At 39.3% G+C, this 15,768-nt stretch overlaps 1 protein-coding gene across 7 annotated transcripts in view; it reads left to right on the top strand.

The window, feature by feature from the left end:
• ATM (ATM serine/threonine kinase) overlaps positions 1-15,768 on the top strand; it is an 82,017-nt gene that overhangs the window by 602 nt on the left and 65,647 nt on the right. For 5 of the 7 annotated variants that reach the window (XR_012622121.1, XM_074816122.1, XM_074816121.1 and 2 more), the window contains exons 2-10: positions 1,308-1,409; positions 1,495-1,607; positions 4,300-4,445; positions 4,841-5,005; positions 11,633-11,798; positions 12,089-12,327; positions 13,140-13,303; positions 13,690-13,859; positions 15,305-15,676. Coding sequence is in view for 6 of the 7 variants with exons in the window: in XM_074816122.1 (XP_074672223.1) it covers positions 1,338-1,409; positions 1,495-1,607; positions 4,300-4,445; positions 4,841-5,005; positions 11,633-11,798; positions 12,089-12,327; positions 13,140-13,303; positions 13,690-13,859; positions 15,305-15,676 (1,607 nt within the window). In the remaining variant the exon portion in view is untranslated. Of the gene's footprint in view, positions 1-1,307; positions 1,410-1,494; positions 1,608-4,299; positions 4,471-4,840; positions 5,006-11,632; positions 11,799-12,088; positions 12,328-13,139; positions 13,304-13,689; positions 13,860-15,304; positions 15,677-15,768 lie in introns of those variants that run through there. The other 2 variants (XM_074816123.1, XM_074816124.1) reach the window with 2 other exon arrangements.

Below are 15,768 nucleotides of genomic sequence, written 5' to 3'. Positions count from 1 at the left end.
AAATAGTGAATGGATTCAGTTTTAGGGATTTTTCAGTGTTGTTTTTATGGCTGTGAAATACCATTAGGTACAAACGAGAGGACTGACTTCCCCTTTGATACCCAGTCCCTACAACATACAACACGTGTTGCTACAGTTCTCAGTGAATCATTTTTCAGCCCATCAGCATTTTAGAAGCCATTAGTGTTTAAAAAGTTACTTCTTCCTTTCTGCTTCTCTTTCAGCAAAAGCAGCAAGTTAGTAAAGAAACACTTCATCACTTAAATGAGTTCAGTTGTACAGCACAGCCAGCCTTCTTGCTTACATCTTCCTTTTCATACACACCTAACACTATCACCATATCTCTGATCGTACTTAGTCCCAGCCTGATCTTGACTGAAGCCAAAGGAAATAAATATACTCTAAGCCGAAGTAGATATATAAGGTTTTACTTGGCTAAACGGGTATTTTTATAGTCTCACTTAAGTGCTCAAGATGTAGTGCTATGCATCATGAATGCCTGTTCTCAGTTGCTTATTGCAGCCTCAGCAGCATATGCTTGGAGTTACTTCCAACTTGTCTCTGTCTTTTTTAGACAGTTTCTCTTGGGTCTGCTTTAGAGGTGTAAAAGGAGAAACATGGAAGTTGTATATAATGTCATTGTCATGATCTCCATCAGCATAACTTTATGTAGACCAGAAATGCAAGGTCCAGCTAGTTCCAACCTCCGTTGAAGGAGATGAGGCATAATTTTAAGTGGTAACAGAAGGAAAAAGTTGTTTCCTCTTATGATTGATACTTGAGCATCCTTTGACACGTTGAGTCCAGAGGGATTTGTCAATGTGATAGTGCATACCTATGAAAATGCAGGGTGTGAGAGAAGAAGAGAGTCTTCAAAGTGCAACCTCCTGGTAGCATCAGGGTAAGAGAGCTGCTGCGAACAGCTAGTTACTGAAAGTTGGTGCTGTTTCCCTGAATGTATTCAACTCTGTGTCATTTTAGTCGTATAATTTTGCTCCATATTATCTGACCAACTCTACTCTGTTATCACTCATAAAAAGGAAGTCAGTCATGTGAAGGGGATCTCTGCTGTTACACTTTACGACTGTTGCCTGTGGGAATAGATTATATTCTTGACATGAAACTTTGCTTCAGTCTTGTGACCAATAAGACTAAACCAGATACGAATGAACTTTTCAGGGAAGCAACTCTGTGATTGTATTTGATACTGGATTTTTAATATATTGTATTCCCAATTTTTTGCCTGGTTGACTTTGCTCTGTGTTAAATAAAATAATGACTATTTTAACCTTTTCTTCTGTTTACAGATACAAATGATTCTTCTGTTAAACTGAACCATGAGTCTTGCATTGCATGATCTGCTCATTTGTTGTCGGCGCCTTGAAAATGAGAAAGCTGTGGAGCGAAGGGTAACAATTTTTATTTTGGTGTGTGTGCCTCAATTAGCAATGAAGAGAATCATTAATAATTCTTTTTCCTGAAATACACTTTCAGAAGGAAATTGAAAATTTCAAGCGACTTCTCCGTGATTCTGAAACAGTTCTCCAGCTGGACCGGAATTCTGATTCTAAACAAGGAAAACAACTCAACTGGGATGCTGTATTTAGGTAGTTTCTTCTTCTTCTTTGTGAGTTGTTGCAGTTTTCTTTTGTGGAACATCATTCTTTTGTTTATTGGGCCTATTTTAATGCTTATCTTTCTGCAGATTGGTTTAGACTCCATGTTAGCTTGTAAAAAAGAAATGACTTATGTCAGTCTCTGACGGAAGTAAATGTAAAATAGCCAAAAATGCAACACTTACCACATACAGAAAACTTAACTGCTAGGAAACTGATCATTAATTGGCTGGTCGTTTGTCCTTGCAAAAATAATAGTTACTTTCTTTTATTGAAAATTATTCTCTGCATATGATTTTCAACATATAGTTCATATGTAGATTATAGATAGCTCATTAGAATTTTTTGTGTTACTGGGTTCTTCAAGAAACAGTTGCAATACGGTGGCTTGTGAATTAAAGAAGCTGTGCTGAGGTTTGTGGAGACCCATTTTTGATACAATCTGCTTTAGGTGTACTATAAGATTGGACTGGGCATGAGTGTGATAAGTTCTTAGAGCAGCTGGGACCAGTGTTAAATTTCATGTTAGAAGTGCATCTGAAGTATTAGTTTTTATAGGCTGGGTCTGGTCAGCTTTCCATTATGTTTTTTAATGGGACAGCATTGGAGTAGTTCTTGTTTCATAGCTGTACCAAAAATACGATAAGAAGTATTCAATACATTTTATATGTTGCTTTTGAGATGACCAATAATATATTCGGAATACATAGGAGGAATACAAAAATAGACACTAATGAAATGAAGAAATTAACAGTCAGAATTCAATATAACTGTTAAGCAGGTATTCTTTTTTAGCAGCGCTGGGGTCGCCCTGGGGATTCTCCACCATAAGGGCTCCCACGAACTAGCAAGGGACATCAGTTTACATACACACAAATCATACATATTCATTAGATTTCCTGAAAAGGGGTGTGTTATGATAATGAGTTCACGGGATTCATTTACACAGTCTGAGCATGCGTAGTAGAAATAGGGTGAGGGGCTTCGGTGGTGGAGGGAAGTACATGGTCGTCTTCACGGTGTCTGCTCTTTCCAGAGCATGTGCTGTGAGGTAAAGTCCAGGTGTCTTCTTCCTAAATCGGTGAGATCATCCTCCTTAGATGGTATCTCTGTGTCCTTTTGTTTGAGTTCCCCTTATCTTAGTTTGCCCAAGTGCCCATTGAAGGCTTTGAGTCCACTCCCTGTAGGGAGCTTTTTACTTTTGTCTAGATAGACAAAGAGGCCTAGGGAAAACAGTTGAGGAGTCCTTGGGAAACAAACACAAGCAAAACTTTCATGCATCACAGGTTAGTCTTAATCAGAAATTCATTGGTTTGAGCCCTTTCAGTAAACTGAATATAAATAGTAGGCCAGAAAATCTACAGTAATTGCTGTGAGGAACTGAAGGAGTTAATGCCTCAAACATTCATCAATGTGGAAAGCCTCAAGGACAAGTTGTGGCCTTTGTGGTTAGTCTAGGGAATGAATTATGTGCCAAGGGTGCATGGCTCCACTCCCTCGCAGTTGTATTTTGAGATTCCCTAGATAAGCCTTGAAGGATGGAGATGTAGACTGAGTGAAACCATTTGTTTGGGTTAATGCCTACACTTTAATGTACGAGTTTGATAAATGATGTAGGCCTTGCTATCCTTGAAGAAGAGCTAGAAGACTGTTAAGAGAGAAAACCACTCCATAGCAGATGTAGCCAAAGGTCGGATAATTGCCCAAGAAGCAAAAACTGGGGAAAAGGTAAGATAGTAGGGGGAGATGACAACTACTGACTCAATTGGATGAAAGTGTTAATGCACCCCATTCCCCCTCAACACATGCTCCACTTTTTCCTCTTCTCTCATGCAAATGAGTTTGTGGAATACCTGCCTCTCTTTGTCTAGTGTGCTAATCAGCCAATAAGGTGAACTTAAAAGACACAGAAAACTTTGCTGGATGTGCACCCACCACCCAAGATTAACAGACCTGAGACAACGCTGGAATCTGGGATGGTCATCTGGATTCTTTAATTCTTTCTCTCCCTTCCTTTTCTTTTACTTCCTTTCTTCTCTTTCTTACAGATATACCAATAAGAGGCCACATGGCTTACTATCCTTTTCCAAGTTTTAAGTTGTTTCTACCGCAAGTAAAACATTTTGACCGGTCGTTTGGTGTTGTTTCACCTTAATTTAACCCAAGGGGATCACAAAACCTTTATGACTCCCTGGGCTCCTAGTCCAGGTCGAGTTGTAACAATTGCCAGTGACAAAGCCAGTGAAATGTTTAATCTATTCTTAGATCTAAAATCTAATCCATATGTTAATTCTAAATGATGGAGAAATAGGACTTGAAGGTTTTCCCCAACAGAAACAATGAAGAGTACTTACTTTGTTGTATAATGTTGCAGCATAAATAAAAAGACTTAACAGTGCCTTTTTTCCTAATTATAAATAGTATGTTTAGCATTATGCAGAGTTTAAAGGAAAGTTTAGTTCCTATTCAAGCTGCTTCTGGGTTATCTTTAAAATTTACAGCTCCTTTTATAGATTATTTCCATCATGCTTAAGCTGTAATATATTTCAGTTGGTTTTAGTCTTTGATAATTAGAATCATGAGAAGAACAAGCACTCACATTCTAGGCTAAAACAACATTTACCTATTTTACTTTAGTCATAAATATGCAGATCCTTAATTAATATCTCTTTTATTTTTGAAGTGTCTTGCAGAAATATTTCCAAAAAGAAATGAAAAACCTGCAACTGACAAAACCAAATGCATCTGCTTCAACCCAAACTACCAGACAGAAAAAGATGCAAGAAGTTGGAAGTTTGGTCAAGTATTTCATCAGATGTGCTAATAAAAGTCAGTGATATATATTGATATAGAATTACTGTTTTGTGTTGGTGCTTTGCTTTCATCTTTGAATTTTTACTCTGAAGTAAGTTACCAAGGTAGGGTTCATCTTGCTCACTTCCAGGGGCTTACAATTTAAAGATCTTCATGTGAATCAGTCCTTTGTGTCCCTTCTTTGTCCTTGTTGGTGTTCACAGTGCCTCTTTCTAATTATTCAATACCTGATGTATCGTCTCATAAGTAATTTCTTTCTCAGAAACAGTTTAAGAAGATGATTCCTAATAGAAAAGTTTCTGAACTGTAGGGGGTTTTTTATTTTTAAGTAAACATTTACAGACAATTAATTACAGATTTATTTGGCACACTTTGGGTTAACTACAGTCTCACGTTGTTCCTTCATGTAGGAGGACCCAGACTGAAATGTCAGGAACTTCTGATTTATGTCACGGAAATTATAAGAGATCCAACAAGTTGTGCTGCTTATGGATCTGACTGTAGTAGTATACTCCTAAAGGATATCCTCTCAGTAAGGAAATATTGGTGTGAGATATCCCAGCAGCAGTGGTCAGGTAACATTTTTAAGCCTACTTACAAATGTCTTTTCCTGTTATAGAAGCGTGTGTAGATGCATTTTAGGTTGCTTGATGCCCTGTTGTGGGAGGTACTACACAAAACATGGAGTAAAATAGTGTCAGCCTTGAAGGCTTACAGTTGAAATAAGCAAAGCAGCAAAGATTAGGAATTGATTTTTTTCTTTCTGCATCCTGTTTGTCTATTGATTGCTGAAACATATGTACTTATATACAATCAGGTTATGTATGCATGGTCTCCACAGGGCTTAACATGTGTAGTAAATCCGTGGAATGTGCGTGCTGGAAATAGCCTCAGTAAAACTGGTGCTGGTGTGCAGTTGTTGGCAAGTTACTAGGTGTTGGCTGGTATAGTTTTGATATAGTTAATGTATTACTATTAAATTTTATTATTTGAGTTTTGTTGGTTTATGAAGGTCCTAAAAAGACATTGAGTCAGTGTTGTTATATGCTCATATTGCATATAAAGGAAAAACTGGAAAGCTCAAGATTTAAATAGACAAAAACAGATTAAAAAGTTAGGTAATAATATAGCATGCAAACTGAATGAGTGGAAATGCAAACATAATTTTTCACTTTTCAGAGGATTGGATTTGACTTCAAGACAGTTGATTTATTTAGCATGCAGAAGAATGTTTATGTGTTTTGAATCATCTGACATGTTCAAAGCTCTCAACTGTTCTGTTTTCATTTGTTGAGGTAATAGAACAGTAATTTGGAAAAAAAAAGGTATTAGAAGTCTTACAGTCTAGCTTGTTGAATGTTACATGTGCAATTCTGGAGAAAGTGGAGAACTACTATCTTTATTTGCATAGTGTAGTGCTTTGAAGTCAGAGTTTGGATCTCTGAACAGCATTTTATGAGAAAATACTCTGATCTGTAGCTTGAAGAGACTTGCCTAACTACAGAATGGAAATAAGCCTGCAAAGAACTCGGAAGAGGGGCATGGTGGTACTGAGATAGAAAGGGGAGGGAAAAAAACCTGCCAAAGACTGGAAAAGCAGAGCGACTTAAATGGAGCCATTCAGGATGGGAGATGTGGTTGGGTAATTAGAGAGCCTGAGAGTGAGATCTCAGAAGTTAAAGAACTTGGTACCATTTGGCCATGGAGATAGAACTGGAAGTTGAAGATTGAAGGGAAAGCTGGAGCCGCGTGGGGAAGCTGTCTGAGACTAGAAGCCAGTGGAGGGAGTAGAAGACAAAGGGCTGTTAGCCTGCAAGTTGGAGCAGAATGCGAAGGCAGGAACCGATCAGGTAGGGAGGCTGGAAGCTGGAGTTCAGAGCAATAAACAGGAAAGGCATCTGAAGAACTGGGTACTCGGGTAGAACTGAGGGTAGTGGGTAGGGGATGGGACAAGAAGCCAGGAATATCAAAGACCAATATTGATCAAGGCAGAGAAGGGAAACTGAGTGTTACCAGAAAGTTACATACAGGTTGCATGAGGAGCCTCTGGGAGTTGCTGTGTGGTAGTTAGGTAGTTTAGGAACATGGAAGTTAGCTGAGGCTGTCTCTGTATGGACAGAAGCTGTTAAGTGTGACAGCAGAAATTTTGTCATTGTATCGTAAGGGTCACAGTGAAATTTAATTACTGAAGTGAGGCAGGACTGAAGGCCATAAATCTAGAGGAAGTCAGACTTAAATCCATTAAATGAAACAAGTTGCTTTTATTAAAGGAGAGATATATGAGTTTTGTAAAGGTTATCATAGCCTTTTTTAGTGATTCCACCTTAATGCTTGTTTATAATTTTTGGAATACAATGAAGAAGTCTGCTTCCTATTTATAAAATCAGTGATCTGGTGCAGGCATTGAAAGTAATAACATGGATTTCAGCTGTTGCCCCAAAGCAGTTAGATTTGATAAGCAAATACCGACTTCATGAGGCACTCTTATCTGCTGGAAGTTCTGAGCTTCTGAATGTTGGTAGTCATATTCTTAAACATTATGAGAAGCTGTCATATTGGTATATACTGCCTGCATCATCAGAGGAGTCGTGTGAGGCCTGTAGAAGCTGAACTCCATCTTACTAAAGGAAACTGGAAGCCCTTGAACTGGTAATGGGGCCATGTGCCTCTTGCATCTTGGACATTGACTTTTTAATTAATAGATATTTTAGGGACCCGTGAGGATGTCAGTGGGCAGTTGGTATTGCCACTGTAAGTAATGAATGAGGACACCTCTTTGCTCTACTGCCTGACTGTCTCAGAAGGAAGAGGAATCAGGGCTACAACAGACTTCACCTCACTTGGTGCTGTTTGCAACTCAATGCACTGGTGACAGTGTTGGACCAACAGAGATTTATGCAGTCCTGTACATGGTCTTATCAAAGGACTGGAAAGCTGAGGGGTAGTTGCTCAAATCCATTCACTGCTTGACAATCCCATCAGGCTTGTGTGAAAATCCAATGGGGATTGGATATTAATCAGAGCTAATTGATATTTGAATGAGGTAACATCACCCTTGAACTCTGCAGTACCAGGTATACTAGAACTACAGTAGGAACTCAAAGCGAAGAGTGCTACCCAGTATATGACCATTGACACAGCTGATGCATTTTTTTCCATTTCCCTGGCCCCTGAGTGTAAACCACCGTTTGTCTTTACCTGGAGAGGAGTACAGCGTGCCTAGAACTTTCTGCCACAAGAATGGAAGCTTAGCCCGTCTGTCATGGACTTGTACAAAAGGTTTTGGAAGAGGGAAGTACCCCAGAACACTTACAGTACGTTGATGACATTGTACTATGGGGAAACACTGCCCATGAGGTATATAACAAAAGCAAAACGATAATTAGAATTTTACTAAATGCAAGAATTTAGTCTGTCCTGACCTAAACCATGACAATAGGTTGAAAGGTTTCCATTTATTCAGCATGTCTGTTATCGAGTGAGGTAGCAGGCAATTGTAGTGACACCCCCTTTGCCACACAACCCCATACACAAACTGACAAGGCTGCATGTTCAGCTGTCCTGTGTCAGCTACGGGGAAGCAGTCTTGCTCCTTACACCTCTGCTGTTCATGAATGTTCCAGTGCAGAGACCCTATGTAGTGCTAAACAGTGACTTTTATTTCACAGCACTGGCAGTTCCTAAGAATATAACATGTAGAGTTTAGAAGCGCTCTTATTTGTTGGGTAGTCTGTAATTAGGGGGTCACCAACAGGAGGAGGGATAAAAAGGTTGTTCCGTTCCACTTGTTGATATGCTGTTGTTTCTAAGGGCGCACTGAGCTCATGGCATGCCAAGTCAACATCCAAGATGAGATAGACATGTAAGTAAACTTTTGCCTCAGCAGAAATTCCAGGTAGCTGATTACTGATGTGGGCAGTTAGTGCGATCTCCATAGGAAACAAGCCTAAACTGTTCCTTAATCTAGGAAGGTAGTTGCTTTGTGCAGATCACATTCACAGCAAAAATGAATGAGATAGTCCATTAGTGCTGAAAGACCTCATCCAGTACCTCCTCATGGACTCAAAGCAGCAGGAGATTCTTGATCCATCTTCCAGTAAACACCAGCCACCAAAACAAGGAGGAATTGATACTGCTGAGGAAGCCTCTTTCCACTCGTGCTGCTTAACAAATTAGACTGTGTCTTCCTTAGTCTAAATGTCCAGATGTTCTGTTTGCTGTGCCACCCCCTGATACTGGAGGTAGCACATCTTAGGGTTTTCAGAGCTTGACTTCACCCGTCTGCTGTAGGAATTAAGGCAGAACTGGATCTATCCCAGTATTACTGCCACTTACAGAAAACTCTGTCCTTGATACCTTAAGAACTGTGGGAAGAATGGCAATAAACAACAGAACCATGCATTGTCACATATATTCAAGGACCAACAGACTTGCTTTTCTTTCTTCTGCATATTCTTCTGTAGAGATGCTACAGCAGCTTCGTTCCCTTACCTCTTCACCCCTGATCTGGTCCCAGTGTTGCTGCAGGCATCCCAGAGAGGGTGCTGCAACACCACAGAGCTGAAGGGGTGAGATGGAGGACAGCATGAAAGCTGTGTTTGAGGATCATGAGGCTTTATAAGCAGGTCTGATAGCAGGTCTTGGCTCACTTAGATGAGGCTTGACAGAGGCTTGGAAGTATGAAGCACTGGAGAGATGGCAGGAGTAACAATTCCAGCATGAAAATACACTAGACTGTGCTCTTAAGTAGACTGGTGTGCAGGCAGTTGAACTTGGAGAAAAAAGAGGAAGCTCAGTCAAGCAAGGGAGGGGGTTTTCAACTCTTCTGACAACTTGTGGGGGGGCCTGGTCCACAAAGTCTCTACTCAGATGTCTAAATGGATCATGGAGGATAAGGTATGACAGCAGGATTTAAAGACTGTTACGGCTTTTGGGGCCTCTGTTTCTCCATGGAGAAAAGAAACATTGTGCCTGCTCTTTTAGTTCAGCCAGGTCAACCAGGTTTTGTTAGTTTCCAGATGATCATGTTGGCCTTCAGGAGAAGTTCAGGAATCTTTTTTCCTATGTTTCTATGTGTTTTTTAAAAAAAAATCATATGCAATATTTTCCTTCTTCCCTGTTAATCTCTGTATATATTATAGCTGTATTGATGCTCTCAGGGAATTAAAGAATAATTCACACTGGAAGGAATCTCAGGAGATTTCTAGTCCAGTCCCCTGCTTGAAGCAGGCTCAGCTATGAGAAGAGATCAACTGGTGATGTGGAATCAAGTTTTCTTCTTTTTTGAATGCTTTTCGTTCACATGCTTGTTGTGCTGCTGGTTTTGCTCCCGTTCAGATTCTAGTCTTTGTGTAAAGCTGTGTGCTTTCATTGCACGTGTGTTCTTTGAGAGGAGGTTGGTTAAGAGCATGGAGAGTAGATGTGAAAAGAGTTCATCCAGTAAGCGCTCTGCAGGTGTGCGCAGGAGTGGTTTCCCAACCTGAGGAGGTCCCAGTATAAGAATCCCCTGCATGGACAGGGGGCATTGGCTGTGGGCTGGTGGGACCCTGGGCTGCAGTGCACTTGCAGTTGTCTTGGACCCACTATTCTGAGGGTGTTGGGAGGTCACTGATGCACATTCCACTTCCACCCTTTATGCAGAAGGGACAGTTAAACCAGGCTTGGGCACTGTTGTCACCAGGTTAAAGCTTTGTGACCCAGTAATATAGGGGTATGAACTGTCTCTGATTGCTGTGATTCAGAGAGTCATCTGAGTTCTGCAAATGACGCTATGCCTGCTTGGAAAGAAGGTGCTGGTACCTCTGTTGAATCTGGGGCCAGAGTTATGAAAGACTTGGTGAAGGTGGCATTATGAGTCCTGCTGGAGTCCAAGATGTCCATGAATCTATGAAGGCCTGCCCAACAATGAAACAGTAGCGTTGTGATTTATTTATTTATAGTTGTCCCAAGCTGACTTTTCCACAATACAGGAATCCAGAGCTCAGGGCCCTGAGCAATGCCATCAATGTCACCCATGCAGAATATTCAAAGGAAAAGATTCTGAGAGAGTGCCTTAGAGGCCTTGATCTTGACTGTCTGTGGAGAGCTTCCTCACCCCAAACTGATGAGCTGCTGACCAGCAGAGTCGAGGGCTGTCAGGCTCTTCTAGGTCAGTCACTCTACAGAGCAAAAGTACAGTACAGGGTCATTCTGCATCCCAAGGACTACAGCTGCTCTGAGATCATGTCTCATTGACTGTGAACAAAGTAGTCATAGTGGCTGGGATTCCCAGAAGATCATTCTACCTATATTTTTCCTTAGAGAAAAGGAGGCCTGAGAGGTGGATATCCATTCATTCAAAGTGCTGTCCCAGAATACCTGCCAAGGTCATAGGACTGAATCAGTATTTCTTCCCGCTTTGGTTCTTTGCAGTGGATATTGTCCACTGGTGGACTGAGGGACAGTATCATGTCACTTGTAGGTGGCATAAATGAAATAGCAGCAAGGCTTTTGTATGTGTCGTGTTAAACTGATGGTGATGGTTGGATCAGTAATGTGCTACCATGATTTGTATGAGGCTGATGAAAGGACAGTGTGATGATTCTTAAATGGGCCTTGAGATAAGAAAGCAAAAATCTGAGGAAGGGGTCTTTCCTTCAGAAAACTTTGTAAGTGCAAAGCATGGATGTGTTGGTCTGCAGGCTAGAGTGAACTAGCTGAACTGCATGTAATAGAGACACGGGGAACCTCAGTACCAACTGTTCTGATCTGTTTACCTGTTCCTGCTACACCAAATTCTTTGTTAATGTATGTGTGGCTGTGAATTGTTTCTGAGTATTCTGCCACAAATGGAGCCTGCTGTGCTGAGTAATCAAATGTAGAGTAGAAGTTGAGTGTGCAAGTAGTTGTGAAAGTTGATCGTGTGGCTATAGCTACTTTGTGCACTGTAACACAACGCAGATTGTATCCCAGCTCGGAATGAATATAACTTTACTTCCAGTGTAGACAAGGCCACATGTTGGATTTTTTTTCCCCAGTTAACTTTTGTGAATAGTGACGTGCAGCTGCATTCAGAATGGTGGTTTCTGTATATTTAATGCAATATTTTGCTTCAAGCATTTTTTGTGTAATCCTCTGTAATATATATGTTTTTATATATATTTGTAGATTTAGAACATGTATACACACTCTATCATATATACTTTTTTTTAATACATTTGCAGAGTTGCTGATCCTGTATGGCCAATTATACCTCAAACCTTCTGGGAAGATTAATAGAGTCTTGGTGGCTAGGATAATTCACACACTTACAAGAGGGTACTGCTTCCAAACTGATGGTTTGAATTCTGATATGTTTATCTTCTTTTCAAAATCAATGCAGTGTGCGAGGTATGTTGCAGGTGCTCCTTTTGTATGCTAATATCTACTCTTAGAGAATAACTCATTTTAAGTATTTGGGATTAGACTTAAGTAATAGCAGATGATACTTCTTTAGACATATTTTGTTCTGTCTTTGAACACCAATTTAATAAATTCTTTAACATGTTAATAACTTCTGCTTTTGTTAGGAAAATAATATTTTGAATATAGTTACTTGCTACTATTTACATTTAAACAATTCCTGTGAAAAGAAATAAGATTTTTCTTCTGGAAATTTGAGTGTTGGGTTTATGTTGCAGGCAGGAGAAGAGTACTGCAGGCCTGGATCATATTGTTGGAGCAATGAATATCTTCTGCAATAAGTTTGCTGTCAACTGTCGCATACGGATTTGTAAAGTAGGGGAAGAAATTTTACCTACAGTGCTTTATATATGGACTCAGTATAGACCAAAGGATTCCCTGAAGGAATCAATAATTGAGTTCTTTCGTCTCCAAGTTCATATTCATCATCCAAAGGGTGCAAAAACTCAGGAAAAAGGTACGATAGAAAGCTCTATCACTGTATGTGATGGTTTGAATTATTGTGCCAACTTTCTGAATTTTGATACTGAGTCTTGGAAACATTAATGAAAATGATGATTACTTGTCAGTAGTTTTATGCTATAGGTTAATATTGAGCAAAAGTGAAAATGAGTTTTCAAATTGCATGCACTAAGAGAATATTAATTGTATTAAGTCCTGTAAAGGTTGATTTTTATTTTTTTTTAATCAAAAGGTGATTTTATTTACTAAATCAAAACACAGAGTCTTTGGGGAAGGGAAATAACAGCTTAGACTGAGTTTAGGTTGCCACATGTATTCATATTTTACCAGGTTTATTTAAGCCCAGAAATTACTACTATGGTCTAAGTCTGACTTGCTGTATAAAATTGGTCAGAGAACATCACTCAGTAATTGTGTTTGACTGTCATGGCCTATTTCAGTCATAGCATCATTTTTTTTAAAAGTTTGGGGTTTTTTTTTACTTTGGCTACAAATAGCAAAGAGTTTATAATTAGTCCAAATTTATCCATTGCATTTCATTGTAGTCTTTCCAATTAGATAAAGAATTATTAGAAACTTCGTTCCTACCCTAATTACTTGTATATGCTGATTAAATCACCTCTTAACTTTTTTCACTTGTTTCCTGTATTCATTCTCTATTATAAAACTTGTTTTGCAGGCCTGCATTTGTTAAGCTTTGTATGCTTTACTCTGATTTTGGCTGTTTTTTGCATTCTCTTAGGCAGGTTTATGTAGTGTCTCAAGTGGGTGGTACATGTTGACTTTTAATCGGTTTTGCATGTACAGGTGCATATGACTCAACAAAATGGCAAAGCATCTTACATAACCTGTATGATCTGCTGGTGAATGAAATAAATCTCATCAGTAGTAGAGGAAAATATTCTTCAGGCTCACGTAATATTGCTGTAAGGGAAACTTTGATTGAGTTAATGGCTGATATTTGTCATCAGGTAACATTTTTATTTGTGTCTGAAGTTAACTATATATTTACTGTGTTATATGTTTTGCTTTTGAAACTCATATGGCTTTAACATTTCCTCAAAATCATTTACTGAAGTATTACTACCTTTTGTCTGTGTTCTGTTATGTTTAGTTATTAATTTTAGTGCAGTTTAGAAACGCGGACTCCTAAATTACACTAGGTTTCACTAGTGTTGCTTATTAGACTAGAAGCAGAGGTTCTGTTACAGTAAAGAATAATAAATAATAATTCTGGTTGCCTCTTAAGAGGCTTTATACAGAGTAAAAAGTGGACTGGTTTAGTTTGACATTTCAGTTTTCCTGTAAATACTACTTTTTTTTATTTGTGTACTTTTAAATTTCCCTTTATAAAAAGGTTTTTACGGAGGATACCAAAGTTCTGGAAATTACCCAGTCATATGCTGTATCACAAAGAGAGTCCAGTGATGAAACAGCACCAGGCAAGCGCAGGAGAATTGAACTAGGCTGGGAGGTAATTCGAGACAACCTGCAAAGATCCCAGAAGGATTTTGACGTCATACCTTGGTAATAACATCTTTACATGAAACAGATATCACTACAGACATCTTTTTAAGTGTTCTCCTGAATATGTTGTACTTTCAAATTAGGTGTCTGCACATGCTGTAATTATATATCTTAAGCACTAAGCTTTTGGATTTGGAAAATAGTGAGCAGTGTTCTTGACACTCCTGCTTTAAAAACTTAGTATCTTTGGTTTCCTAAGAAATAACAAATGAGGTCTGGTAAACTGTGTTGTAGTGTATAAGATGTTACTGCCTCTGATTTTTTACCTGTCTTTTGAGCTAGATATTACCAGTCTTTATGTAAGTGTGTGTGTGATCCAGCTTATGAGTATAGGAAATTAACGTGAGATTTAATGCTGTCTTAAACTGGCTGTGTCATAGGACAGCAAACCATTAACAGTTTGGCCATTTTGGACTAGTTCACAGAGTTTGCCGTAATACCTGGCCTGCAAACTGTGGAAGTGCAAGGCCTCTTGGCTTGGACCTTGATTGAGGGGTATTTTGTTTGACATGAGGGACTTCTGAACCAGAGGTGTAGCTGTACATCTTCCGCTGACTGCCACAGGAGAAGGGCTCTGTAGCAGAGTGTAGCAGGAAGTCAACTCATTGTTAAAGGACCACAGTTAGACTTTTCTGGAACTCACCAGTTGTAGTCCTAAGCCCAAGAATGTTGACTTTTTAGCTAAAATGGATTACACTGGATGTTTTTTGCTGTTACTGTTCCTCTCTGTCTTTCTGACCTTTCCTGGAAACTGCTGTGCAAGATACCAGAACAGTGTAGCTGCTTGTGAATTGTGTCCTGAGCTGGGTCAGCAGGTTTGTGTGTGTGTATGTGTGTGTGTTTATTGCTTGCAGTGTTGAGGAAAGTGGCTGTGTAGGATCCGGTTGAGAAGTTTACATGCCATTCTGTGTGGAGGTGGCAATCTCCAAGAAATACTGTGAATACTGTAATTTACTAATTTGAGTAGGGTTGCAACCATTGCTATGAGCAAAATCCTTCCAATTTACCATCCCCAACTTAACATTTTGTTAATTTGATAAATTTTATTTTTCTTATCTGCAGAGATGTTGTTGCAATGTTTCCTGTTTATGTAATGTCACCCTTGAGGTCGTTCCCTGGGTCAGAGTGTATAACAGGCTAGTCCAGAAAAAGGAGAAAAATAATTTTTTTGCCTGAAATGTTCTTCCCTCATGGTCAGAAATCAGTGAACTGGGCTTGTAAGAAATTAAAAATCTATGAAGTCAGCTTGTAAGAAATTATTAGCGATAGTGAGGCTAGACGAGCAGACTTTACAAGTAAAACCAGTAGAAATACTGAATCTTTAAACAAATCAGCTCAGTACTGGAAAGTATAAATGTGAAATGACAATCAGAACTCTTTGTTCATTTACTTCTGAAGATGCAAATTTATGTATGTTTGATATTGTTTCACTTTGTGTTTTCAAGGTTACAGATTACAGCTCAATTAATATCAAAGTATCCCATGAGTCTTCCTAACAGTGAGCTACCTCCCTTACTCAACGTACTTCACCAGTTACTGCCTCAGCAGCGCCGAGGAGAAAGGACCCCATATGTGCTGAAGTGTCTTAGAGAGGTAGCTTTGTGTCAAAACCAGAAAACTGATTTGAAAAGCGCACATAAGTTGGAGCTCCAGAGAACCTGGGCAAAGATTTGGTCTCTTACCATTCGTAGCATAAGTTTCCAGCAAATTGAAATGGAGAGCTTTGGGCTACTTGGAGCTATGATTCAAGGAAACCTTGTTGTAACAGATAAAGAAGTCTGGAAGATATTTTCAGGACCTGCATGCAAGCCTTCAAGGTAAAATGGGAAACAAGGATAATATTTTGTGTCTGATTCACACTGCTCTTTACTGTGCAACCAAACCCACTGTATTATTCAAAATAATGTTT

This window comes from Strix aluco, chromosome 2 (assembly GCF_031877795.1).
Source record: "Strix aluco isolate bStrAlu1 chromosome 2, bStrAlu1.hap1, whole genome shotgun sequence".
Lineage (NCBI taxonomy): Eukaryota > Metazoa > Chordata > Aves > Strigiformes > Strigidae > Strix > Strix aluco.
Note: the sequence above shows the minus strand (reverse complement) of the source record. Positions and strands in the feature narration are given on the sequence as shown.